This window comes from Dendrobates tinctorius, unplaced genomic scaffold (genome assembly GCF_039654945.1).
Source record: "Dendrobates tinctorius isolate UK_male_01 unplaced genomic scaffold, ASM3965494v1 ptg000069l, whole genome shotgun sequence".
Lineage (NCBI taxonomy): Eukaryota > Metazoa > Chordata > Amphibia > Anura > Dendrobatidae > Dendrobates > Dendrobates tinctorius.
Genome location: NW_027361737.1, coordinates 19,597,997 through 19,625,272, shown reverse-complemented (window position 1 = coordinate 19,625,272; position 27,276 = coordinate 19,597,997). Strand labels below are relative to the sequence as shown.

General features: G+C 45.5%; 1 protein-coding gene across 3 annotated transcripts in view; it reads right to left on the bottom strand.

The window, feature by feature from the left end:
- The window catches only part of ACSL3 (acyl-CoA synthetase long chain family member 3), a 140,851-nt gene extending 115,258 nt beyond the window's left edge, over positions 1 to 25,593 (bottom strand). Inside the window, exon 1 of one of the 3 annotated variants that reach the window (XM_073581136.1) lies at positions 25,416 to 25,593. In XM_073581136.1, coding sequence (XP_073437237.1) covers positions 25,416 to 25,578 — 163 coding nt within the window. In that variant the 5' untranslated portion in view covers positions 25,579 to 25,593. Of the gene's footprint in view, positions 1 to 20,378; positions 20,478 to 25,351; positions 25,372 to 25,415 lie in introns of those variants that run through there. The other 2 variants (XM_073581138.1, XM_073581137.1) reach the window with 2 other exon arrangements.
- Positions 25,594 to 27,276: the final 1,683 nt, after the last annotated feature.

Here is a 27,276-nt window from a genome sequence, read left to right as displayed (position 1 = left end):
CAAAGAAGAATGGTCTAAAATTCCAGCAGAGCATTGTAAGAAACTCATTGATGGTTACCGGAAGCAGTTGGTCGCAGTTATTTTGGCTTAAGGGTGCCAATACTTTTGTCTGGCCCATTTTTGGAGTTTTGTGTGAAATGATCAATGTTTTGCTTTTTGCTTCATTCTCTTTTGTGTTTTTTCATTTAAGACAAATTAAATGAAGATAATAATACCAAAGAATTTGTGTTTGCAATCATTTTCAGGAAGAAAATGAGTATTATCTGACAGAATTGCAGGTGTGTCAATACTTTTGGCCACAACTGTATAATCAAAATATGAAAAGAAAATTAATTACCGTATATATAAGAATTCTGAACGTGTAGTTGTAAAAAGTAATCACTAATGACCACACCAGCAAAAATATGCTCATTACACAGAGCCACATATGAAAAGTAACGACCCCCATATACATATGTAGGAGCGGCACAGAGAACGCAAACCCAATATCTACTCTTCTGAACAAGGAGACCTTCACATATGTGTACAGGAATTCAGAGCAAAGCTACCACAAATAGCCAAAAACGCCCATCTGTTCCCCCTTCCCCCCTAGAGATCACACACAGACCTCAAAACTATAAGGAAGGTGCAAAGTCGTGACCTTAGGTGACCCAAGCAGATTACAGTCTTATGTGCTCATCCGTTTTCACTGCAGCACAATATATAGATCAGCTACATGGTTAACATTGCCTGGAACTAACATGAGGCTTTATAAGGTGGGAGGAGGAAACAAAAAAAATAAAATACCGCAACCATTGGTCAACCCCCAACAGGAGATTAAATTACCAGGAAACCTCATCTCTATATCTTTGTGAATTACCGTATTTAGAAACAATCAGCAAGCAGCAGTTCTTGAAAACGTTACTATCCATTTTCAATGGGAGACCATGAAAAGGACCACATGTAGCATAATAGACACATATGATTACCGCCCACCCTGCCCGCAGTGTGTCATAGTAATTTTGGAGGCCAGATGTTACTTTACAGTCTGTAGGATATAATGAAGAGTTCACATACACAGGGGCGGATTATTGGCTTTGTGACATTTTTCTGGCATAGAAAAAGTTAGAAATTTAAGCGCCAAAGTTACGAGTTTGTGCTCCTCCTGCCACTGGAAAAGTGGGCATCGTTACACAGGGGGCAGCGCCACCATTGATCTGGCACCAGGAACTGTAGATCAAAGCTACACCCATCCATAGCAAGGGCACATTTCCAATCCAGCCAAAATGTGCCAAGATGGTTATTATGTGCCTCTTAGGTCCTCATTCAGGGTCCGCTTTTTCATGCACGTCTTCTCATGTCCAAAAAGACAAATCGACATCTTAAGCGTGAATTTTATGTATGGGCTGCAAGTTTTGTTTTTTTTTCCTCCTCATCAAAAAGTAGAAGGTTCCGGGATTGGCTTTTTTAGCACGCTCTCATTAGTCTTATTTGGCTAGGGCATACAGTGTCCTTTAAATGTCGGCACATCCAAAGAGATTTCCCAGGCAAAGCTGCTTAAAGGGAACTCGTCAACAAAAAAAATAAATGCTATTACCCTGTAGCAGGTATGGGGTTAATCTGCAGGTTAATAGCTTTATTATGCCCGATGCCTGCACTTACACACACCCGTAGCGTTTTCATTTCAGTCACCACTCTATGTATACAGTGCTGTATCCCCGACCCTGACTGACAGCTGTGCCCCAATGCTAGTGTCAGTCAGGGCTAGGGGGCCGCTGCCAATGCACAGAGCGGTGACTGAACCGGCACCGCCCCTGTGACGGAAACTAAATGCTGACGGAGAGAATAAAGTTCATCTTCTTCCTGCAGCGTTTTACTACGTGCATGCGCCAGGCAGGTAGGCCTCTTTCGACTCTTTCTTTAGACTTGTATTAGCGACGGATTGTGACGGATGGCCACACGTGTCATCCGTCATCCAACAGATCCATCGGAAAATCTTTGTCCGTCGGCCGGAGACGATGGACAAAGTAAAGTTTTTTGTGTATATCGAAAAGTCGGACAGCGACGGATCCAGCGCCATCCGTCGTTTGCTATAATGGAAGCCTATGGGCGCAGGATCCGTCGCTGTCCGTCAAAAAAACGGAATCCAGCGACGGATTCCGTCTTTTAAAACTGAGCATGCCCGGAATAATTTCTCTTTATTTTAACCCTTACGGCTGTTTTTTCCATTCTGGCACAAAAAATTCTCTCTCTAGAATTCTATTCCTTTAATTACAAGCTGCTGGGACAAATCTGTCAAAAAAACAGATCCGATGCATGAGTTTTTTGCAATCTGCACAGGATCCGTTTAACAGTTTGACTGATGGCAAAAAACTGATGTGTGAAAGAGGCCTTAATAGTGTTTTTTTCTGGTGACAGGTTCCCTTTAAGGAAAATTCCAGCAGTCATTTTCCTGAAGTGGCTTCACTGGTGGTTTTGCCATCATTCTAGAGTTTTGTACCGTATCCTATGACGTACGGAGAGAGGACAGTTTCCCACAATGATCATCACTTCTCCATTTCCAAACCCGGAAGCGGTGAATGGCTGTCACAGAAGATGGGGACCGTGCACAGCAGTGTTGCTTCGTCTTTGCTGTGCATTAGGGTCATTGTATGGGACGTCCGTGCTGTGCGCGCAGAACCTTAGGCTTGAAAAATGTTCCCCAGAAGTTTCAAAATATAATAAAGTAACAAAACCAAAAAAAAACAGCTAGAAATGTTTCCAAGAAGAGCTAAGAAAAAAAGCTTGAAATGTAAAATGTACCATATTTATCACTGAGAAACCTTCTGCATGTAGAAACCTTTCATAACCCGGCCCCCGGATGCTGTGAATATTGATTTTTCTGCTCCTGCTCTTCTTGTAAACCAAGCAGACATTAGCAGGAAATCACTTACTGGTATTTTAGACTAGAAATGAGTCTGTACAGTCAGGAAAGATTATTCAATGTGAAGGCAAAGCAATGACTGAAGGCCGCTCACCGCTGACGCCCCTTCTCCACCGTCAGGTCCGACACTCACTATAGATGTATGGACAGGGCCATCAGGGAGGACAGCCAGCTAGATCATATGATCGGCAGACACTAAATGATTCACTACTGGGATTGTTGATGTATTTTTGTATAATCTCATGGAAGGGGAAAAAAAAAACCCCGCTGGCAATACTCCAGCTGTAAAGTCGTAACTGTACATAATCCCCGGGCTCTCGTTCTCTGCCGCTTTGTAAACTCTTTCTGCATAGTCATTGCAGCAGGTGAACGCCCGTCCCTGCCCATATGGCACATGTACCTGTAGAGTGGAGAATTTACAGGTCAGAAGCGGCAGGTCACGGAGCTTATAGGCCCGGGACAGAACACAACTCTGGGAATCAGGCTCTTTCAGGGAAGACTGGCAGAATTGGCCTGGACTTGATAAGTGTCTTGGCACAGCATCAATGCTGATACATTAGAAAGGAATGGTCGCCAATATCGTGGACTGCTCAGCTGCGGCCAGTGTATCATTTTGGCTTTAGGCTGGGGGTACACAGCGACTTTCATCATGTGACAGGTGTTGCGGCCAAAGTTCACAAGGCATCATAGCTGCTACTCAGTCCAGTACAAGTGAAAGGGGGTCTCATTGCGACCCCGAGGGCAACAAGCAAGCTGGAAGAATATCAACTGCATCAGATTTTTTGTGACTTGTTCGTCATGACTGCAATACCCTCAGGGTTGCAGTGTGACCCCGATCACTTGTATTATGGCACGATGTAACAGCGACATCCAGCAAATTTGGGTCTCATGACAGGTGTCGCAGCCAAAGTCGCCATGTGGCCCCCCAGGCTTATGGGTACATTTCTGCACGAATACTACAGAATTCAGTACCAGCCTGAACAGACAGTTCCACAGAGGTCTACAGAGCTGTCAGTTTGGATAATTAGACTCACGGTCTGGCCACGATTTGCATCAACAATACGCTAATCTGAAGCTGGCCTAATAAAGAGATAGGCTCAATTCATCAAAACTGGCGAACATTAATAGGTGCACATCTGGGCAAAAATCTTACTCCACTCAGTGACTGGAGTAAGATTTCTGGCATAAGGAATGCCACTGCTCCATAAATTAGATGAGCTGTAGCATTGCACCCCTGTCCAGGTTCAGTATGGTGCTGAATCTAAGGGCAGGACATCCTGACTCTTGATCCAACTTGCCCCATTTTCAAGTTGTGGAGTAGAGCAGCAGTGAGCAACTCCATTGGTTCTGTAACCCCACATCCTGGACATAACCAGCGAGTTATACTATTACAGTCATCAAATGTCAGCCTGAGAAGTAGCAGGTTATTAATGTAATGTACACTGACAAGCACACCATCACCAACTCCAAAATTCTTCTACACCTCTTATGTGTGAACGATATCTGTAAATGAAGAGCTGCTAAGAAGATTACTTCCAATTCACCGAACAGGAAAAGGGAGCGCTAGACTGAATGATTATACAACACCCCAAATATTTTTAGGCAGGACCCACGTGAGTCGCTTGAAGGAATTATTCACTGGGATTTTATTAGTAACCTGCTCCAGGATCACATCCAGCTGATCCGAGTAGTCGGGATACGGCAGCACATGTCAGACTCGTACTATCCTAATGGCTCATTCTCTACACGTATATACATCTTCAGACATTCGATATTAGCGCCTACGTTGGCCCTTGGGTGTCCTGCATGTAAATGATGACTCAATGGTCTGCATATATAGGATCCTGCACCTCCATCCTCCAATACCCTTGCAATGTATAGGGAGGGAAATGATAAAGAAGAGATCTGAACACAAGCAGACACCGATTTTAGCTTCCTTTAATCCATGCTTCATGTAAACGCAGGATCACACTTGGGACAGATGGCAACGTAAATTTAACCCATTCTAAAACAAGCGCAAAATGTGGACAATCCCTTGCGGGTTTATAATCATGGTTGCGTCACGTTCAGTCGTTTGTGACGTATGCAAAAAATGGTACGACTGTCTGCAATAAAACAAGGACATGTGAAAAGCACCATAGACTTTAATTGGCATGTGTCGTAGCCAAGAAAATCACCGTCATGTGAAAAACAGACGTCTGAATGAGGCCTTATATCTGCACTGCATGGTGCCAAGTGAGACTAATGCAAGAGCCCATTACTGGCTGATGTGTCAGGCCGGGGTCACACTGGTGAGGAATACGGCCGAGTGAGAGGCGCTAAAAGCACGCATTAGACACGGACCAATGATTCTCTATGGGGTCACTCGCACCAGGCGTATATTTCTCATCCGTATTCTACGCTCCGTGCCAATCGCAGCATGCTGCAATTGTGAGCGTACTACGGCCGTAATACGCCAATGCAGGTCTATGGGTGCGCAAAAAATACGGATTACACACGGACCACACATGTGACTTGCGAGAAATACGCACCCGGTGTCTTTTAGCAAAGCCGGCAATTCAGTGCGCTATACAGTAAACTCACACTGACAGTTTTAATAAAGAAACGAAAGAATAGATATAGACACATAGAATACATATATATATACATTTGACGAGATTTTCTCGTCACCTTGCAAAATGGACATATAATGGAGCCCTATGACAGGTTTTATAACACAAACCAAAGAATAGATATAGACACATATATATATATATATATATATATATATATATGTGTCTATATCTATTCTTTGGTTTGTGTTATAAAACCTGTCATAGGGCTCCATTATATGTCCATTTTGCAAGGTGACGAGAAAATCTCGCCATACGGATGCCCTACGGATTACATACGGATGCTTACATGCGCAAAATACGCGACCACACCTTGATTACGGATGACATACGGAGCACTGTTTAGGGGTCATTCATCCGTATTACGCCTGTAAAATACTGACCGTATTTTGCGTCGGTTAGTATGACCCCGGCCTTAAAGTGAAATGTCTCACGAATATACATTGTACAGGTAGGACAAAAACCATATAGGACACACATTGTCCTAGCACAGGGGCAAAAAAAACCCCAAAACCATCCCATGCCCAATCACGTGCTGCACATGCATGTCGTCAGAAGAGGGGACTGAGCGTCACAAGACTCATAACAAGAATGGTGGCTCAGGAATGATATAGAATTCATAAGGCACATTACAAAAATACTATTAGTTCCAGGAAACTCCTGTAATAGAGACATGAACAGCAATCTGGTAATAAGATCAAAGAGTGAGGCCCGGCCAGAGATTAGATTCCTGCCGTTACACTAGTCCAGATCCAGGCTTTATCCAATACATAATGGCAGTAGTGGTAGGTAACTTCTTAGGCCATGGTCACACGTTCAGTATTTGGTCAGTATTTTACCTCAGTATTTGTAAGCCAAACCCAGGAGGGGAACAATCAGAGGAAAAGTAGAAAAAAAAGTCACCACTCCTGTATTCATCACCCACTCCTGGTATTGGCTTACAAATACTGAGGTAAAAAACGCAAATACTGAACGTGTGAATGTGGCCTTAGGCTGTGTGCACACGCTGCAGATTCTGCTGCAGTTCCGCAGCGGATTTGGCCGCTGCGGATCCGCAGCAGTTTTAGCTGCGGTGTACAGTACCATAATATCCTATGGATATTAAAAACCGCAGTGCAGACGGTGCAGATTTTTCCGCGCGGTTTTCCTACGGTTTCTAAACCGCAGAAAGAATTGACATGTCAATTCTTTCTGCGGATTCCGCTGCAGTTTGCCATCTCCTCCATTGTGGAGATGAAAAACCGCAGGGCAAAACCGCAGGCTAATCCGCAGGTAAAACCACAGGTCTTTTGACCTGCAGATTTATCTGTGGATTTTACAAAATCCGCGCGGCCAAATCCGCACCCCAATTCGCAGCGTGTGCACATACCCTTAGGTTCCAAAATCCAGTAATAAGCCAATCCCCCCCCCCCCCCAATGAGGACCTGCACCTCACTCCCATGGCTTTCTGCTACAACCCTCTCATCCTAAGACTGAAGTTGCCACCATAAAGGTTTAGCACTTGGGGGGGGTCCTTTAGTTTTTCCCATTCCCACCTAACCACTGTGCATGGAGATGCATATATTTCTGTACACTGAGCGAGACTTTCTTCCATAAAATCCTAGGAAGTAATGATGGTGCTAAAAAAATAAAGAGCTGTGGATCTCATGAACAGAACCACCAGGTGAGGTGGGCAAAAATTATACACTCATCACACAGATGCAGCCCAGATCGCGTGTGTGCTGTCCACAGACCCAGACATTAGGGTGTGTGCACACGTTGCGGATTCTGCTGCGGAATCTTCCGAGCGGATTTGTCTAAATCCGCAGGTCAGAAGAACTGCGGTTTATCTGCGGTTTTCCCCTGCGGTTTGACACCTGTCATGGAGCAGGTGCCAAACTGCAGCGGAATCCGCACAAAGAAGTGACATGCTGCGGATTTAAAACCGCAGCAAATCCACGCGGAAAAATCCACACCGTGTGCACTGCGGTTTTTGATGTACATAGGTTATAATGGCACGGCAGCAGAAACTGCTGCGGATCTGCAGGGCCAAATCTGCTGCGGATCCACAGCAGAAACCACAACGTGTGCACACACCCTTAAGGTACTGTACACCGCATGGAAAACAGCTGCGGATCCGCAGGAACAAATCCGCTGCGGGTCCGCAGCCGAATCCGCTACGTGTGCACATACCTTAAGAATCTGGAAGACAGAATGAGGAGCAATGAAGTAACAGCCATGTGAAGCTGGAAAATCTAATTTATACTCTGCCTCAGCCAAGACTTCATCATCTAAAGCAGACGGTTGTCTGCAAGAGCAGAAATCACTGCACAGCCCTTCACCCAGACAGGAAACAAAGGCATCACATACAAGATTCATCATCGTGGCCAAGTGGCCAAGCCACAGCTTACCTATGTAATATTACAAAGGTTATTAGTTAATGAGATCTATGCACACAAGTACATAAAATGCCTTTTTTATGGGAGAGATAATAGGAGACTTCGCATTCAGAAACCCCAATCCATAAGGGCGGCAGACTGCAATCTCCATATTTTTTGAAATTTCTTCACATTTGGGAAAAAGATCCAACCTCTTATCTAGCCATGGCGCTGGGAAGGAGAGCGGATATCAGATATCTCCACAATTGGAGAATATGGATATTAAGCAGGGGATTTCCCGCAGTTGACCCTTTTATGAACCAGAGTGTATGGCCACCATGACTCTACAATTCTGGTGAGAAGCAGATTTTCTGGTTTGCTAGAGAAGTCAGTAACTGTTATACGGTAAATGAAAGCGGGTGACTTGCTTCACTAGAGGCTTTTCCTCTACCCGAACCCCATTCACTTGAATGGGGAGCCAGAACATCCAGTGTTTGCCTTGCTGTCAGGTGCATGATAGAGCGGCAAACACCGCTTCTGATCGGTGGTAAAATCATCACCGTCGGTCAGACAGACCTATAACTATAAAGTTTACCTCCGGTCCTTGGTGTTGGATGATGGGATTACTGCTCCCATTAGCCTACGCCTGCTGACACTAATAAGAGCAAGGGCAGGTGGCGGCTGATGGTAGTATTCATCAGCCGGCGACAGCGCTGTAAATAATTTACAAAACACAGTTTCTGCTCCCCTGTAATTTTTGATAACCAGCCAGGCAAAACTCACAGCTGGAAGCTGCAACCCTCAGCTGACAGCAAGGCTGGTTATCAAGAATAAAGGAGTCTCCACGCTGTATTTTTGAATCATTTAAATAAATCATTTAAAAAATGGCATGGATGTTCCCCCCCATTTTTAACAACCAGCCAAGCTAAAGCAGACAGCTGGGGCCATGGATGTAGCCCCACCAGCCTAAAAATAGCAGCCACCCAGAAAAGGCACATCTATTAGATACACCAATCAAATCCCTCATTTTCTGAAATAAAACAAAATAAAAACAACAATATCCCTCACCTGTCCGACAAGAAAGTCTCACGGTACAGAGGCAAGTTCACCGGGAGAATTTCACTGTGGTGAATTTGAGCTGCAGTGAACTCCCCCAGCTGTCTGCTTTATCTTGGCTGGTTGTCAAATATGTAGAGGATCCCACTACTTTTTTTTTTTAATTAAATAATTAAAAAATGTGGCGTGGGGACCCCTCTATTCTTGATAACCAGCCTTGCTGACAGCTGAGGGTTGCAGCGCCTAGCTGTGAATTTTGCCTGGCTGGTTATCAACAATACAGGGGAACGAACACCAGATTTACAGCCCAGGCACAGGCTGATGAATACTCCCATCAGCTGCTCCGGCTCTCATTTATTAGCAGCAGCAAGCGGCAGCTGATGGGAGCAGTAGTCCCATCAGCTGACACCAGTGACCAGAGGTAAACTTTATACCTCCAATCAGATCTGCGTGCTCACGCTGTCTTTTGACAACGTGGGAAGTGGTTGCCTGACCAGGGGTGATGTATTTATCGCCAATCAGAAATCAGCGCTACAAACACCCAATATTCAGTGAGACGAACCCGAACAGTAACAGACTTCCTGGTGAAGTCTGTGCTTAGTGTACGTGCCCGAACAGTAGGTGGTTCGCCCATCTCTACCCAAGTGCACTCAAGTGCCCTGCAGAGGATTGCCTCAAAGGCCACATGCGGCCCCCGGACCATGTGTGTGACACTCTTGGTCTAATGGGTATGGGAGCTCCGGGTAATTTAACATCAGGGAAAATATTGACCCAGTATGTCTGATTTTAGACTGCCAATTGTATTGTCGCTGAAACATAAGCTGTCATGTCTGTCTGGCAGTGGCACTTTTAATGAGCGAAGGAGCGCTTCTGTGTATAGCTGGCCTGAGGCTGGGCTCACGCGACCATATTGGAAATCGGGCCAAAAAGATGGCAAATTGTGGATGTCACTGGCTCCGTATGCTGTGTATAGCTGACCTGAGGCTGGACTCACGCGACCATATTGGAAATCGGGCCAATCAGGATGGCAAATTGTGGATGTCACTGGCTCCGTATGCTTGCCTGCATTGCAAGAGTTTCTGTGACTTGTATCCATTATTCTAGTCCATAAAATGGACCCAAGTATTGCAGGCCGCAATTTTTTCCAGTATCACTCAGTGTGGAAAATCAGCAGTAGAATATCGCATGTAGCATTTTGAGGGAAAAAAAAAAAAAAAAAATAGATATCAAGACCCCTAAAACCTCACCACACAATTTTTGCAAAAAGGGCAATGTATGAACAAATGACATTACCATTGTGGGGTCCCAACCAATCAGCATTTTTATGCCATGTCAAATGTAATATGTGGCAAAAACTCTCTAAAGTTTATATGTATATGGTGTGGATACAAATCTAGGAAATTCATACTTTTACAGTGCACACAATCATACACTAACTCAATCTGGTGATACATAACCCCGACCGACCAACACAGGCGAGATCTGGAAACCTGACAGTGTCAACTTACTTATCTTGGTACAAGGGTATAAATTCTCATTTACCGGGCCCAGGATGCTGTAAATGAATGTGATCAGCTCTGATGTATCTGACAACATCCAGGACATATTACAGGTCTATGTAAGCCTAAGTTCACATGGAACTATTGGAGTCAAAATGAGTTTTCTAAAAGGAAATGCTGCTTTTTGGGGGTCATTTTTTTCCAGAAGCTGCTTTGAATAACGTTGCACATTTTTTTTCTTTTCTCTGAGCGTTTTTTGGGTGCATTAAACCTGTAGTTGACCAAAGAAATCCATACCAGGAAAAAAAATGGCACAAGGACCTTTTGCCGTACACTATATTTTCCAAGAAGTTATCCAGTGCGCTTGCTTCTAAGGTGTGACATTACGACCCAAGACACCTACCAAGAAGCAGGCACCATATGCAAGCACCATTCATGTGTCCTGTTCATTAGAATAAGAGACGGGCACGATACCCGCCGATCACCCCATGCATCTGAGCTGTTGTGTGGGGCCGGAACGTCATCGGCACTGCTCACTCCCACTGTGAAAATGAGTTCGGTCGGATGATGCTGGACACCCTTCTAAGGAGGCTGGTTTCAGATTTGCGTCTGTGTGAGCAGCGACTGATCCGCATGCGTACATATATTTGACATGGTGTATGCAGTGACATGCATTTGCATGCTTTTGCGTACGCATGCATCGCTTAGCGGTGTATGGCGGTGTCCGCCGAACGCAACATGTTGTATTTTTTGAGGCATCAAATATGCGCAGGCATGCACGAGTGCATCAAAAACGCATTACTGTCTATGGGAACGCATTGGTACACAAGGACTTGCATATGTTATTCAAAATGTAAATTGAAATCCCATGAGACACGCCCATTTTTGTCTGGTGTCATATCTAACGCATGCGCAAAAACCCATACAAATGCATGCACACGCAGCGTTTTTTTCTCCATCATGTGTAAGATTATGTGCGTAAACATGCGTTTTTGCATGCGGATAATATGCTGCGAACTCAAATGCTAATGTGAAACTAGCCTAATGCTAACATGTCATCTCTTGAATATACAGAGTCAATGCCTGACGCTGCAATACCAAATCAGATAACATTACGGCTCTGATTTCAGGAGCAGCGAAGCCATGGAGACTTTGTGTGGATCTAAAAATCACCTAACTCATTAATCCCATGTCTTACCATACACAATTACAATTTACTGTATACTTACAGGCCCTTTCTTCTGGCCAGTGGGATTCATACAGTTATATTTCGGGATGCTTAATATCTACAGTAGATTTAAAAAAAGGAGCAGTTCCCATCAGACATCTTCCTTTTTTGGACTATAGCCAGTCTGTACTGTAGAAGAGATGCCAAGAATACAGATGGATCAAAGTCGCCTGGACAGAGGAGTTAATCAATGGCAGAAAGAAGGCCGGGATCCAGTGTGACATGCGGTACAGAGAAGCCCACACCATTAATGTCTCAAGTGGGGTACCACAGGGTTCTGTCCTGGGCCCTGTATTGTTTAAATTCTTTATCAATGATTTAGATGAAGGAATTGAGGATAAACTGATTAGATTTGCTGATGACACAAAGATAGGAGGGATAGCTAATACTAGAGAAGAGAGAGAGAGGATTCAAAAAGATATAAATAAACTGGAGCAGTGGGCAGCAACTAATAGAATGGTTTTTAACAGGAAAAAAAACACAAAGTACTACATCTGGGCAATAAAAATGAAAAAAGCATATACAGAATGGGAGGAATAGGGCTAAGCAACAGCACATGTGAAAAAGACTTGGGTATACTAATAGATCACAGACGGAACATGAGTCAACAGTGTGATGCAGCAGCAAAAAAGGCAAATGCAATTCTGGTATGTATTAACATAAGCATACAGTCTAGATCACGTGAAGTCATTATTTCCCTCTACTCCTCTTTGGTCAGACCTCATCTGGAATACTGTGTCCAGTTTTGGGCACCACATTTTAAAAAAAGACAACAACACAGAATGGTGACCGGTCTGCAAACCATGTCCTATGAGGACCGATTACAGGATTTGGGAATGTTTAGCTTGCAAAAAAGAAGACAGAGGAGACTTATATCTACAAGAAACAAAAGGAGTAAAAACCTTGCTGTAACTAAATAAGTTAAAAGCAAAAGTGCATTTAAATAACCAAGTTCTTAGTAATACTGTTTTTGATCAATTTCAAATCTCAGTAGTATCAGTATTACTAAGAACTCTGTTATTTAAATGCATTTTTGCTTTTTACCCATTTTGTTTCTTGTAGGTCTTGTATCTTTTATGGCTGAAGTGAACATGCATTTATGTGCTGCATGTATACCAACTCAAATCAAGCTCAAATTTTCGTGTTTTTCTTTGTATTTTTGCATTCCTTGAAAGTCAGGGTGTGGCCTCCCTCTCCTGAGCTTTAAATTACATTTAAAAGCTTCCCCTGACTGGTGTCTACTGGCTGGGCCCAGTCCTTTTGTCTGCCCTTATTCACACACAGAAGTCAACTTTGACACATGGTAAGGTTTTTTAATATTAGATGGTGTGGGACCGTCCCGATCAGAGTCACGTTGTCGACGGTGGGATGGGTTTTAAGGCTATTTTTGATCAAAAACAGTCAGGAACCGCTGCGGGTTTGACTCTGCGTATTTAGGCAGCATCAAACGCGCAGCTGCCAGCTGATACAGCATAGTGGACGGGATATCTAGAAATCCCATGTCCACTATGCGTACATAGTCGCCTGCGGATCACCCGCAGAGACTGAGATGCAGCGCGACAATTTCTCTCACACTGCATCCAAAGCGCTGCTAGTTCCGGATCGTGGGCACCCGGCCTTAACCTCCAGATATGGGGATAATCTGTGAGGTATAGCGTTATAAAGACGAGCGGCTGCTGCACTAAAAGCCCGGCTACTGTGAGAGGAGTTTCATTCCTCCCGGCCGCCTCTGGCTTTCAGTCACCGCTCAGTACGCACTATGACGTTAAACTTCAACATTATCAGCAAACCAGGGATCCTTGGAAAGCTTGTTCCTGATAATCGTGCGCTGTAAGCTACAGACTAAATCACTGAGGAATAGATGACTGGCAAATGTGATCATTTATTTCTAGGTGCAGAGTCGCGTCAACACTATAAGGTGACAGAGGACAATTCTTACGGTCACCTGAGCAGCGAGTAATATCTAGGTTAATGCAGATACACGAGGTGTGACACTACAGGTCGACAGTCAGCAATGCGGCTGCCACCAACGAAGGCATCCAGCGATCAGCGCAGTGTTTCCATCACATGCCACACGTGCACAGCGCCACTATTTATAGGCCTCGGCCATCGTGTTTTCTCATAATAGACCCTGAAGCTTAGCAGCGGCCTGAACAAGAGAAGGAAGCAGGGAAACGTCTCCACTGAAGACGCCATGATAATCGAATAGATGGCCGCGATCTGTCGGAACCCAGGCAGGACACCCTACCCCCCATTATAAAGACATTTTCTTCTGGAGTGTCTGAATTAGAAAAATAATTATATGTTATATATTCTGCTATTTTCTAGATGGAAAAAGGGAGATTTAAAAAACTTGTTACGGTATATATTTTTTCACATTTTTAAAATATATTGTAACATTTTTTCATACAATTAGTACCCTTAACCCCTTCATGACCCAGCCTATTTTGACCTTAATGACCTGGCCATTTTTTGCAATTCTGACCAGTGTCCCTTTATGAGGTAATAACTCTGGAACACTTCAACGCATCTTAGCGATTCTGAGATTGTTTTTTCGTGACATATTGGGCTTCATGTTAGTGGTAAACTTAGGTCGATAATTTTTGCTTTTATTTGTGAAAAAAACAGAAATTTGGCGAAAATTTTGAAAATTTCAAATTTTGAATTTTTATTCTGTTAAACCAGAGAGTGATGTGACACAAAATAGTTACTAAATAACATTTCCCACATGTCTACTTTACATCAGCACAATTTTGGAAACAATTTTTTTTTTTGTTAGGAAGTTATAAGGGTTAAAAGTTGACCAGCGATTTCTCATTTTTACAACAATATTTACAAAACCATTTTTTTTAGGGACCACCTCACATTTGAAGTCACTTTGAGGGGTCTATATGGCAGAAAATACCCAAAAGTGACACCATTCTAAAAACTGCACCCCTCAAGCTACTCAAAACTACATTCTAGGAGATTATTAACCCTTCAGGTGCTTCACAGGAACTAAAGCAACGTGGAAGGAAAAAATGGACATTTTATTTTTTGCACCACAAATTTTATTTTATCATTAATTTTTTTCATTTTCACATGGGCTACAGGATAAAATGGATCCTAAAATTTGTTGGGCAATTTCTCCTGAGTACACTGATACCTCATATGTGGTCATAAACCACTGTTTGGGCGCACGGCAGGGCTCGGAAGGGAAGGAGCACATTTGACTTTTTGAATGGAAAATATGCTGGAATATTTAGCGCTTGCCATGTCACGTTTGGAGAGTCGCTGTGCGCCTAAGCACTGGAGCTTCCCCACAAGTGACCCCATTTTGGAAACTAGACCCCCCAAGGAACTTATCTACATGCATAGTGATCACTTTGAACCCCCCAGGTGCTTCACAAATTGATCGGTAAAAAAAAAAAGTACTTTTTTTTTCACAAAAATTTTCTTTTGGTCTCAGTTTTTTCATTTTCACATGGGCAACAGGATAAAATGGATCCTAAAATGTGTTGGGCAATTTCTCCTGAGTGCACAGATACCTTATATGTGGTCATAAACCACTCTTTGGGCGCACGGCAGGGTCCGTAAGTGAAGGAGCGCTATTTGACTTTTTGAATGGAAAATTCGCTCCAATCGTTATCGGACACCATGTCGCGTTTGGAGAGCCCCTGTGTACCTAAACATTGGAGCTCCCCCACAAGTGACACCATTTTGGAAACTAGACCCCTTAAGGAACTTATCTAGATGTGTAGGGAGCACTTTGAACCCCCAAGTGCTTCACAAAAGTTTATAACGTAGAGCAGTGAAAATAAAAAATCATTTTTTTTCCTCAAAAAAGATTTTTTAGCACGCTATTTTTTTATTTTCACATGGGTAACAGGAGAAATTGGACCACAAAAGTTGTTGTCCAGTTTGTCCTGAGTACGCTGGTACCCCATATGTGGGGGGGAACCACTGTTTGGGCGCACGGCAGGGCTCAGAAGGGAAGGAGTGCCATTTGACTTTTTGAAATGAAAATTAGCTCCAATCGTTAGCGGACACCATGTCGTGTTTGGAGAGCCCCTGTGTGCCTAAACTTTGGAGCTCCCCCACAAATGACCCCAGTATGGAAACTAGACCCCCTAAGGAACTTATCTAGATGCATAGTGAGCACTTTGAACCCCCAGGTGCTTCACAGAAGTTTATAAGCAGAGCCGTGAAAATAAAAAATATATTTTTTTTTCTTAAAAAAATATTTTTAGTCCGCAATTTTTTATTTTCACAGGGGTACCAGGATAAATTGGACCCCAAAAGTTGTTGTACAGTTAGTCCTGAGTACACTGGTACCCCATATGTGGGGGGGACAACTGTTTGGGCACACGTCGGGGCTCAGCAGGGAGGTAGTGACATTTTGAAATGCTGACTTTGATGGCATAATCTGAGGGTGTCATGTTACATTTGCAGAGCCCCTGTGTGCCTAAACAGTAGAGACCCCTGGCATGTGACCTCATTTTGGAAACTAGACCCCCCAAGGAACTTATCTAGATGTGTGGTGAGCACCTTGAACCCCCAAGTGCTTCACAGAAGTTTATAACGCAGAGCCGTGAAAATAAAAAATCATTTTTTTTCCTCAAAAAAAAAAAGATTTTTAGCCCGCAATTTTTTTTCACAACAGTAACAGGATGAATTGGACCCCAAAAGTTGTTGTGCAGTTTGTCCTGAGTACGCTGGTACCCCATATGTGGGGGGGAACCACTGTTTGGGCACACGTCAGGGCTCGGAAGGGAAGTAGTGACATTTTGAAATGCTGACTTTGATGGCATGGTCTGAGGGCATCATGTTACATTTGCAGAGCCCTTGATGTACCTAAACTGTGGAAACCCCCCACAAGTGACCCCATTTTGGAAACTAGACCACATAAGGAAGTTGCCTAAATGTGTGGTGAGCACACTGAACCCCCAAGTGCGTCACAGAAGATTATAACGCAGAGCCATGAAAATAAAAAATAATTTTTTTTTTCCTCAAAAAATTATTTTTTAGCTCTCAATTTTTTATTTTCACAAGGGTAACAGGAGAAATTGGACCCCAAAAGTTGTTGTCCAGTTTGTCCTGAGTACGCTGGTACCCCATATGTGGGGGGGAACCATTGTTTGGGCACACGTCAGGGCTCGGAATGGAAGTAGTGACGTTTTGAAATGCAGACGTTGATGAAATAGTCTGCGGTCGTAATTACGTTTGCAGAGCCCCTGATGTGCCTAAACAGTGGAAACCCCCCACAAGTGACCCCATTTTGGAAACTAGACCTTCCAAGGAACGTATGTAAGATGTGTTGTGAGCACTTTGAACCCCCAAGTGCTTCACAGAAGTTTATAATGCAGAGACGTGAAAATGAAAAAATCATTTTTTTCCACAAAAATAATTTTTTAGCCCCCAATTTTTTATTTTCCCAAGGGTAACACGGGAAATTAGTCCCCAAAAGTTGTTGTGCAATTTTTCCTGAGTACGCTGATACCCCATATGTTGGGGTAAACCACTGTTTGGGCACATGTCAGGGCTTGGAAGGGAGGGTGCACCGTTTGACTTTTTGAACGCAAAATTGGCTGGAATCAATGGTTGCACCATGTCGCGTTTGGAGACCCCCTGATGTGCCTAAACAGTGGAAACCCCTCAATTCTAACTCCAACCCTAACCCCAACACACCCATAACCACAGCCCTAACCCTAACACATCCCTAACCACAAGCCTAACCCTAATTCCAACGCTAACCCTAATTCCAACCCTAACCCTAATTCCAACCCTAACCCTAATTCCAACCCTAACCCTAATTCCAACCCTAACCCTAACCCTCATGGAAAAATAAAAATAAAAATATTTTCTTTACTTTATTAGTTGTGCCTACCTATGGGGGTGATAGTCGGGGGGTTTATTTACTTTTTCTTTCATTTTGATCACTGTGAGAGTGATCAAATTGAAAGAATGGAATCTGCAGCCGGCAGATTCGGGCGGGCGCACTGCGCATGCGCCCGCCATTTTCAAGATGGCGGCGCCCATGAACCGGACCCGCCGGACACCGGGAGCGACAGGGGGACTTAGAAGGTGCCGGGGGAGGTGAGATGGGGTGAGGGGGTTATTGGAAGCTGGCGGGGAGCAGAGGGAATGGGAGGGGGGCAGATGATGACAGCGGCGGCAGATCGCCGCTGTCATTCAGTTGCGGGGGGGGGGGGGGGCCATCGCCAGTGGTGGAATCGGTGTCTCCAGCCATGTCCGATGCTACAGCAGCATCGGCCATGGCTGGATTGTAATATTTCATCAATTTTCATTGATGAAATATTACTATCGCTCTGATTGGCTGTTTCACTTTTAACAGCCAATCAGAGCGATCGTAGCCACGTGGGGGCGAAGCCACGCCCCCTGTGGCGAAGAACAAAGCCCCCTGTATCTGCGGGTCGGGTGACCTTTCAGTGACCTAGGTCACCCGACCCGCAGGGGGGCTTTAAAGTCATGACGCTACATAGGCGTCATGGGTCGTTCTGGCACGACTTTTCATGACGCCTACGTGGCGTCAAAGGTCGTGAAGGGGTTAATAGGGGGAAACCCAATGATGTCAGACGTGACCACCTTCCATTCCCATCCCAACTTCCTACGACTTACAGCGACGTAACCGTTCACTGCAATTAAACAGCTGGCGCCAACACCGTACATTAAAGGGGTTGTTGTCCTCTACTCTGAAAACCAAGTCTCAGTCAGCATGTTTGCCCCCAGTCAAATAACACCACCTCTACTCACCTCCGGTGCTGGTGCCGGCCCTCCGAGGATTGGGATCGCACAACATTGCTATGGCACATGATCCCTGAGCCCAATCAGCGCTGGTTTTACGCTCCTCTCCCACAGATGTATCAGACAACTAGAAAGAAGCGAGTGGCCAGCAGAAGCTCGGACTTCCTCTTAATGTCCGCTTCATCGTAAGGCAGGGACAGTGAAGCCACCGTGGATGGGTGGCAGTGCTTGCGTGACATACTGTGATGTAATCCCTGAGAGAGCCAGTGCTGACACTGCAGGACCAAAAGGTGACTGCCACAGGGTATGGGACATCACAAAAACTGGTGGTGCCAGTTTGTCGGGGGCTTAAACAGAGAACGCTTTTATTATTTACTAGCATTTCCCATCATTGCATAATTCTTATTTGAGGCACAACCCCTTGACGCCAGCCATGTATGAACCATTACCCCTTTCTAAATGACTTTTCTGTCATGGCTGGTCAGGCAAGGTTGTCACTCTGGATGACAGCGCCATCATTGAGAGACATATTGATCAGCTGTGATCCAGGCTTTTATTGATCTGATGTAAATCTGTTCTTTGGCACAAAGTGTCACCCAAAGCTGCATCTGACAACGACTGATCTTTCACAGATCTGTTATGGTGTCACTGGCACAATTTTTCCTACTGGACTCAAAACTGTAACAGATAAGACATGTAAATGCTTCCAAGTATAAAACGTGAACAAGATCAAAGACGTAACCGTACATGGACATCAATATCGTACGACTAGACACCATTTCTGAGGGTGAGTCGTATTTTCACTGATAGAGGATGTCAAGGAAAGAAGATGGACAGCTGAGCAGAAAAGCCAAATCCTTGTGTTTACATGGGGGATAAGATGCTGCCAGAGGGGTCCGATAACGGCAATCTCCTCTGCCATAGAAAACCTGTGAAGGCTCGGCTGAGCCAGATGTTTGTGTGTATTGGGAGTCTGAGAGATAGCGGTACCAGTGCTTGGCGGACAGCTAAATAAGGAGGATGTGCAGCTTAAATGGGACCTGTCACCATGTAAATGCCATCCCCTCTGCGGGCACCATGTTAGAGCACGAGGAGCGGAGCAGATTGATCTATGGTGTGAGAAAAGAATCAGTATAACCTGTATTTTCATCATTTAATCCTCTGCTCTTTCTAGTCTAGTGGGCAGTCCTATCAGTGACTGACAGCTATCTGTACCCAGAATTATACATAGAATGCAGTCAGCCACTGACAGGACCGCCCACTGGACCAAAAATCCCAGAAAGAGCAGGGAAGATGTATATCTTTGTACCGTGTTAGCCAGTAGATAGAAAAATATTCAGGATTGAGAGTCCTCAGTAGTTGATACCTTTTAATGGCTAACTGAAAAGATGGTAACACATTGCAAGCTTTCGAGACTGCTCAGGTCTCTTCATCAGGCATAGAATAATACACAGCACAGAAAAAATGCAATAGATAAGACAAGTGACGTGAAGCAGAACTATCATTATGGGAGAGGGAAAAACATAAGGGTCTGTGCACACGGTGCGGTTTCTACTGCGGATCCGCAGCAGAACTGCAGGTGATGTACAGTATGTAGCGTTCCACCATGTGAGTGGACGGGGATTACCCACTTTGCAGGTCTTGGAGGTAAACACTGGCACATTCAGAGTTAAAACGAGTCCTTTCGGTTTATTTGCTCCATAAACTTCACAGTAACAAAACACGGTTTCCAGCCTTCACAGCAGTCAAAAGCAACAAAAACAGTCCTTAGCTGGGCTGTGTTCCCTCAGGCCCTGTTCACACACAGGCCAGGGCAATGTCCATAGCAGAGCTCTATCTGCAGCCAGACACAGGAATAGCCTTTAGCTCAGGCGAAAGCAAGCATAAAAAAGGCCATTACTTCAGGCTCAGTCCTGGAGCCTCAGCAAAAAGCAGGAGGCTTATCTCTCCTCACATACAGCCAGCATACATAGGCCTCACCGGGTCAGCAGCATCAGCACGTGGTCTTCAGCAAGGTAGCCCACCTTCCTCCACCTAGGCCTGCCGGGACCTTCCACATGGCCCAGTCAGATCCATGCGCTCATGTGACCAGACCTCAGGTACCTTATATGGTCCATAACCACACCCACAGGTGATCACATGGCTATGACCTCACTAAAGGTCCTATTACACACATCCACACACAGGCTTCCCTGACACATTGTAACGGAAACGTCAGCAGTACCTCTGCTGATCAATACTCGAGCCTGCATCTTAAGGCCACCTACCTTGGGATACATAGCGGTCATTCAGCATCCTATACCCATTACCACAATGGATATGCCTGTAGGCCCATCCTGGGACACCCACACAGCGCCCCCTAGCAGAAATAATGGTCACTACACCACAAGTACCATTATAGCTTATGTAAAAAAAAAACCGCTGTGCACATGCTGTGGATTTTTCCGCGGGGAAAAAAAAAGCAGCATGTCACTTTTTTTGTGCGGTTTTGCTGCAGTTTTCCACCTGCTCCATTCTACAAATCTGCAGGTGGAAAACCACAGTGGGAAACCGCACAAAAACAGCAGTAAAACCTCAAAAAAAAGGAAGAAATCCGCAAGAAAAATGCAGGTCAAAATCCGCGGGAGGATCCGCACCTTGTGCACATAGCCTAACTATTGGACCAGTTCATAGATAAGGAATCTGGATGTTTTATTGTCCTCTGATTGGGGTCTCCTAATGTGTTGTGATGCCCCCACAAGGTCATAAGAGCAAATTCCTTAAAGGGGTTGTCCGGGCTTTTCACAATCTCAGTACATATCTGGGCTGCAGAATTCTGACAATAAGTAATTTACTTTCTGTCACTAGTTTGCACGGTTTTCTAGATTTTCTGAACAGAACGTCCAAGGGGGGGGGGGGGGGGTGTTCTGGCATTGAAATGAGAACTAGTCGTAACCTCCTACTCTACTCCAAACATGCCCTCCTCTATAGCAACAACCCCACCCTCCATAGCTACAGGCCCTCCCCGTCCACATGAAGAAGCCCTCATCACACAGTAACAAATTCTCCCCCTCCAGCAGCCTCAGTGCAGCGAGCAGAGAGCTGCTCCTCCCCCAGACACACACTGAACAGTGATCTATGGAAAGTGAAACTAGTGAGGAGGGAAAATGGGCCACTCCATGATTGCAACACATAACTCATTAACAGTAATTCCTTCCCCCACTGTCCCAGGCTGCTGGCAGCAGTGAGAACAGACTGTGTAATGGCCAGTGATGGGGGTCTGCAGCTTCTAATATGCACAGGGGATGGCAGTCACTGATGTAATCTGTTCTGTGACAAAGCCTCTGCTGTGTGAATGAGACAGCTCTGTGTCACTGATGTCTTCACACAGCAGCAGATTTGGTGCAGTGTATGTGTGAGCACTGTGTCTCTAATGACACAAATACTGATGGGAGCAGCCTGTCCAATCAGCAGCTGTAACAGTGTGTTGGGGGGTGTATGTATGTATTGTGCTGCTTTCACAAATACAGGATCACTGCTGTGTTCTTTCCAATGCTGGAATGATGATAAAGATGAGTGCTGGTGCAGTTTACTGCCAGCCAATGAGTGGGCAGTGGGTGATGCTAGTCACTGGAGCTTGCTGGGAGTTTGGTGGCGCTTCGCACATACACTGCACCAAATCTGCTGCTGTGTGAAGACATCAGTGACACAGAGCTGTCTCATTCACACAGCAGAGGCTTTGTCACACAACAGATTACATCAGTGACTGCCATCCCCTGTGCAGATTAGAAGCTGCAGACCCCCATCACTGGCCATCACACAGTCTGTTCTCACTGCTGCCAGCAGCCTGGGACAGTGAGGGAAGGAATTACTGATAATGAGTGTGTTGTAATCATGGAATGTCCCAGAATACAGGACGATTTTCCCTCCTCCTCACTGGTTTCACTTTCCATAGATCACTGTTCAGTGTGTGTCTGGGGGAGGAGCAGCTCTCTGCACTGAGGCTGCTGGAGGGGAAGAATTTGTTACTGTGTGATGATGGCTTCTTCATGTGGATGGGGAGGGCCTGTAGCTATGGAGGGTGGGGTTGTTGCTAAAGAGGGCGTGTTTGGAGTAGAGTAGGAGGTTACGACTAGTTCTCATTTCAATGCCATAACACAATAACACACCCCCCTTGGACGTTCTGTTCAGAATATCTAGAAAACAGTGCAAACTAGTGACAGAAAGTAAATTACTTATTGTCATAATTCTGCAGCCCAGATATGTACTGAGATTATGTGAAAATCCCGGACAACCCCTTTAATTGATGTAAAAAGACAAAAATCCATGCAACACATTCATTCCTGCATTGAGAGTGTCAAAGGTCATCATGAGCTTGTACGCACACTGTTCTCTCTCTCTCTCTGAGATGTGGTTACATTTCAATACCAGTAATTTCATGTCTATGGTATTGTGATCAGGCATACAAAAATGTATGGCCACAGGTAGATCCATTCTTTTTTCTCTTATTGTGTGACGATGAGCATTCATCCTTGTTCTAAGCTTTTGCCCTGTCTCCCCGACATATAGACCCCCAGTTGGACGTTTAGTACAAATAATTAAGTACACCACATTAGATGTGATGCAGCTGAAAGTACCTGGGATCTTGTAGTCCTGATGTGAGTTGGGGATCTTTATCTTGTCCGTGGTCATTATAAATGGACAGGTTTTACATTTTTTCTGGCTGCAAGGAAAGGTTCCTCCAGCTGTTGGAGAGGACAGGGAGCTTCTGACAATGATGCTTCTTAGATTTGGGGGCTGCCGAAAGCACAGCAGTGGGGGGTCTGGAAAAATGGATTTTAATCGGGCATCTTTTTGTAGTAAAGGTTGTAATTTCCGTGCAGCTCCCCTTAGCACTCCCAGATTTGGGTTGTAGGTGACTACTAGAGGCACCCAGTTATTTTCTTCTTTAGCTTTGTAATGTAGGAGATGATTCCTTGATATTCTGGTGGCTCTTGTAATTTGGTTTTCAATTGTTCTTGGATGGTAGCCCTGATTCAAAGAGGTCTTTTTGAGGCGACCAGAAGCTCCCTGTCCTCTCCAACAGCTGCAGGAACCGTTCCTTGCAACCAGAAATGTAAAACCTGTCCATCTATAATGACCACAGACAAGATAAAGATCCCCAACTCACATCAGGACTACAAGATCCCAGGTACGTTCAGCTGCATCACATCTAATGTGGTGTACTTAATTATTTGTACTAAATGTCCAACTGGGGGTCTGTATGTGGGGGAGACCGGGCAAAAGCTTAGAACAAGGATGAATTCTCATCGTCACACAATAAGAGGAAAAAAAGAATGGATCTACCTGTGGCAAAACATTTTTGTATGCCTGATTATGGCACCATGGATATGAAATTACTGGTATTGAAAAGTAACTTCACATCTCAGAGAGAGAGAGAAGAGTCTGTGAGTACAAGCTCATGACGACATTAGACACGCTCAATGCTGGAATGAATGTGTCACATGGATTTATGTCTTTTTACATCAATTAAGGAATTTGCTCCTAAGACCTTGTGGGGGCAACACAACACATTAGGAGACCCCAATCAGAGGACTATAAAACATCCGGACTCCTTATCTATGAACTGGTCCAATATTTATGTTTCTCCCTCTCCCACAGTGATAGTTCTGCTTCACGTCACTTGTCTTATCTATTGCATTTTTTCTGTACTGTGTTGTGCATAAATATGTGACTCTTCAGATTTTGTATTAGTCTAGCCTGATGAAGAGACCTGAGTAGTCTCGAAAGCTTGCAATTTGTTACCTTTTAATGGCTAAGTGAAAAGATGGGATCAACCACTGAGGACTCTCAATTCTAAATATTTTTCAGAAAGAGCAGAGGATTAAAGTGATGAAAACACAGGTTATACTGGATCTTCTCCAATTAAACTAGGTTTGATGAATACTGTGCATTATTCAGATGGCAGCTAGGAGCAGATCAGTAAGGATAGATGACAACACAACTTCACTGCATGCTGCACCAAAATCCACTTAAATCCATCTGCCGTAGATCTCACAGAGAAAGGAAAAAGGCACTTACTGTGGAGTTACCCGCACAATAGCAGAGAGTCAGCCAAGTGCGGATCTGCGGCATATCAACCAAAATCAGCAGCAGAACTACAAATACCAGTCTGGCATTAGTGTCACGCATTGATAACCCAGCGGTGTGAACACAGGTTAATAGCTATATATGGTATATTACAGAGCACTGACAGCTTTCAGCTCTGGGATTTCTCCCATTGATGTCACCCTGCAGACCTGAGCTGGAGGTTTATATGTAGGTCGTAGAATTATGGAAGTCACCAGATGGACGGATGTGGTAAGGTTATACTCATGATGAAAAAAAAACAGAAATGAGTTTTTAAAACATCTACATTTATTCAGTATTGAGTCTGAGCGCCATGTTGACCTGAACACTTTCCAAAGTGTCCCAGGGCAACACAACCACTCCCTGCCGCCCGTCACCATGGCCTCCGCTTGTCTCCCATCGCACACATCTAGGACAGCATTGGTCGGCAATTATAAAGGAGCTGCCAGCAGCAGATCTTGATGATTTTTGTGCCCATGTGCAATCAGTGCAGCAGACACCCAGGAAGAACGTTATTGATAGCCGCTAGTGTGTGGCGCGCACGCACACAATACACCAGGAGGTGTATACACACACACTATCACAATATGAGTCCTCAGTGACGCAGATTATTGACGGACTGGACAGACGGTATATAGACGGTATATAGCAGCTTCCCGGCCTCCTCGGGTCTCTCCGTCAGGCTCAGGGCACCTGCACGTACAGACGGGTGACACACACGGCTCCGATCGCCTCCGCACAGTCTCCCCCTGTACAGCGCGGTATCAGACACTGCCGACATGATGAATAACGCAATGTGCGCTCAGACAGGAGAGGGAGGGAGCACCGCACTGACCGCCAGTTACCTCTGAGGCGCAAGGAGTAATGGTTCCCTTGGTAACGATCGCCGCGGTAACGCCGATCACTCACCCCGGGGATGGGAGCACCGGCTCCTCCGGCCGCTGCTGTACGTAGGAGACGCACGCACAAGGTGCTCGCCGCAGCCGGTGTCACCGCCGCGTGTACACGTACAGCAGACAGCGACGCAGCGACCACGACTCCTGCAGCCAATCAGCGGCCGGAGGTGCGGCATTGCTCCGCCCCTTACTGCCTTTTTCTTCTGCCATTGAGGACAGAGAGCGCGACGTGCTGATTGGCTGCGGGAAAGTGGCGCGTTTGGGGGCCTGACGTCATGCGGGGCGGGGCCGAGGTTATTAGAGGTCAGAAATGGAGCAGGAATGTGAAGCGAGCAGTCCGCGTGTAATCCCGGCCTGGCACATCCACGGTCACTCAGGACGGAGCCCACACCCACTCACAGGCTGACATCACGGACATTAAGAAGCCGCTTCTTTTCACCCAAGCACACACTCTCCCATGTTCACCTGGCTTAGTATCAGCTGCGATCCCAAGCACACATTGGGCACATATAACGCATCCTGGAGCCTCGTGTGTACAGGTCAGGAGGCCCTGACCCTTATGACATGTATGTGATGGATCTCACTAGGTGACAGGTGCTGGGAGAGACAGGGCACGTCCTTCTGACGGGGTCTTTGTACGCTGACATAAGAGTGACGTCACATCTAGTGACCGCCCCACTGTGTGATGTCACTGCGTCATCTGATGAGCAGGGCATGCTGGACAGCGCTGTGTGACGTGCGGCTGGGAAAGCTGCACGTCCACCGACAATGATTGGTTAATTAATGTCCTGCACAGCTCGTGCTGTCTACATACGCTGATCCCAGTGATGGGCTGCAGCGGTTCCATGTGCAGTAGTCATGACATCACCACGCAGCCTGTACGCGATCAACCTAAAAAGATACATGTAAAATAATGCAATTGCATTTTGCAGAATCCCAATATTTGTGAATTTAAATAGAAAAAAAATAGATTACATCAAATTTGCACCAAAAACACATGAAAAGGGTGGAAAATGCATCAAAAATGAAGCAAAAACACAACAGTCAGAGCAGATTGCTAATTCAAATTTTGATGCAAACACCTACAGAAAGATGCATCGTTTTGACATGTGTGGGATGTGGCCCTAGACCAGAGGTGTGGGATGTGTTACCAGACCAGAGGTGTGGGACATGGTGCTAGACCAAGGGTGTGGCACGTGGCCCAAGACCAGAGGTTTGGGACATGGTCCTAGACCAGAGGTGTGGGATATGTTACTAGACCAGGGGTGGGAACGTGGCTCTAGACCAGGGGTGTGGGACGTGGTCCTAGACCAGAGGTGTGGGATATGTTACTAGACCAGGGGTGGGAACGTGGCCCTAGACCAGGGGTGTGGGACGTGGTCCTAGACCAGAGGTGTGGGATATGTTACTAGACCAGGGGTGGGAACGTGGCTCTAGACCAGGGGTGTGGGACGTGGTCCTAGACCAGAGGTGTGGGATATGTTACTAGACCAGGGGTGGGAACGTGGCCCTAGACCAGGGGTGTGGGACGTGGTCCTAGACCAGAGGTGTGGGATATGTTACTAGACCAGGGGTGGGAACGTGGCCCTAGACCAGGGGTGTGGGACGTGGTCCTAGACCAGAGGTGTGGGATATGTTACTAGACCAGGGGTGTGGGACGTGGCCCTAGACCAGGGGTGCGGACGTGGTGCTAGACCAGGGGTGGGAACGTGGCTCTAGACCAGGGGTGTGGGACGTGGTCCTAGACCAGAGGTGTGGGATATGTTACTAGACCAGGGGTGGGAACGTGGCTCTAGACCAGGGGTGTGGGACGTGGTCCTAGACCAGAGGTGTGGGATATGTTACTAGACCAGGGGTGGGAACGTGGCCCTAGA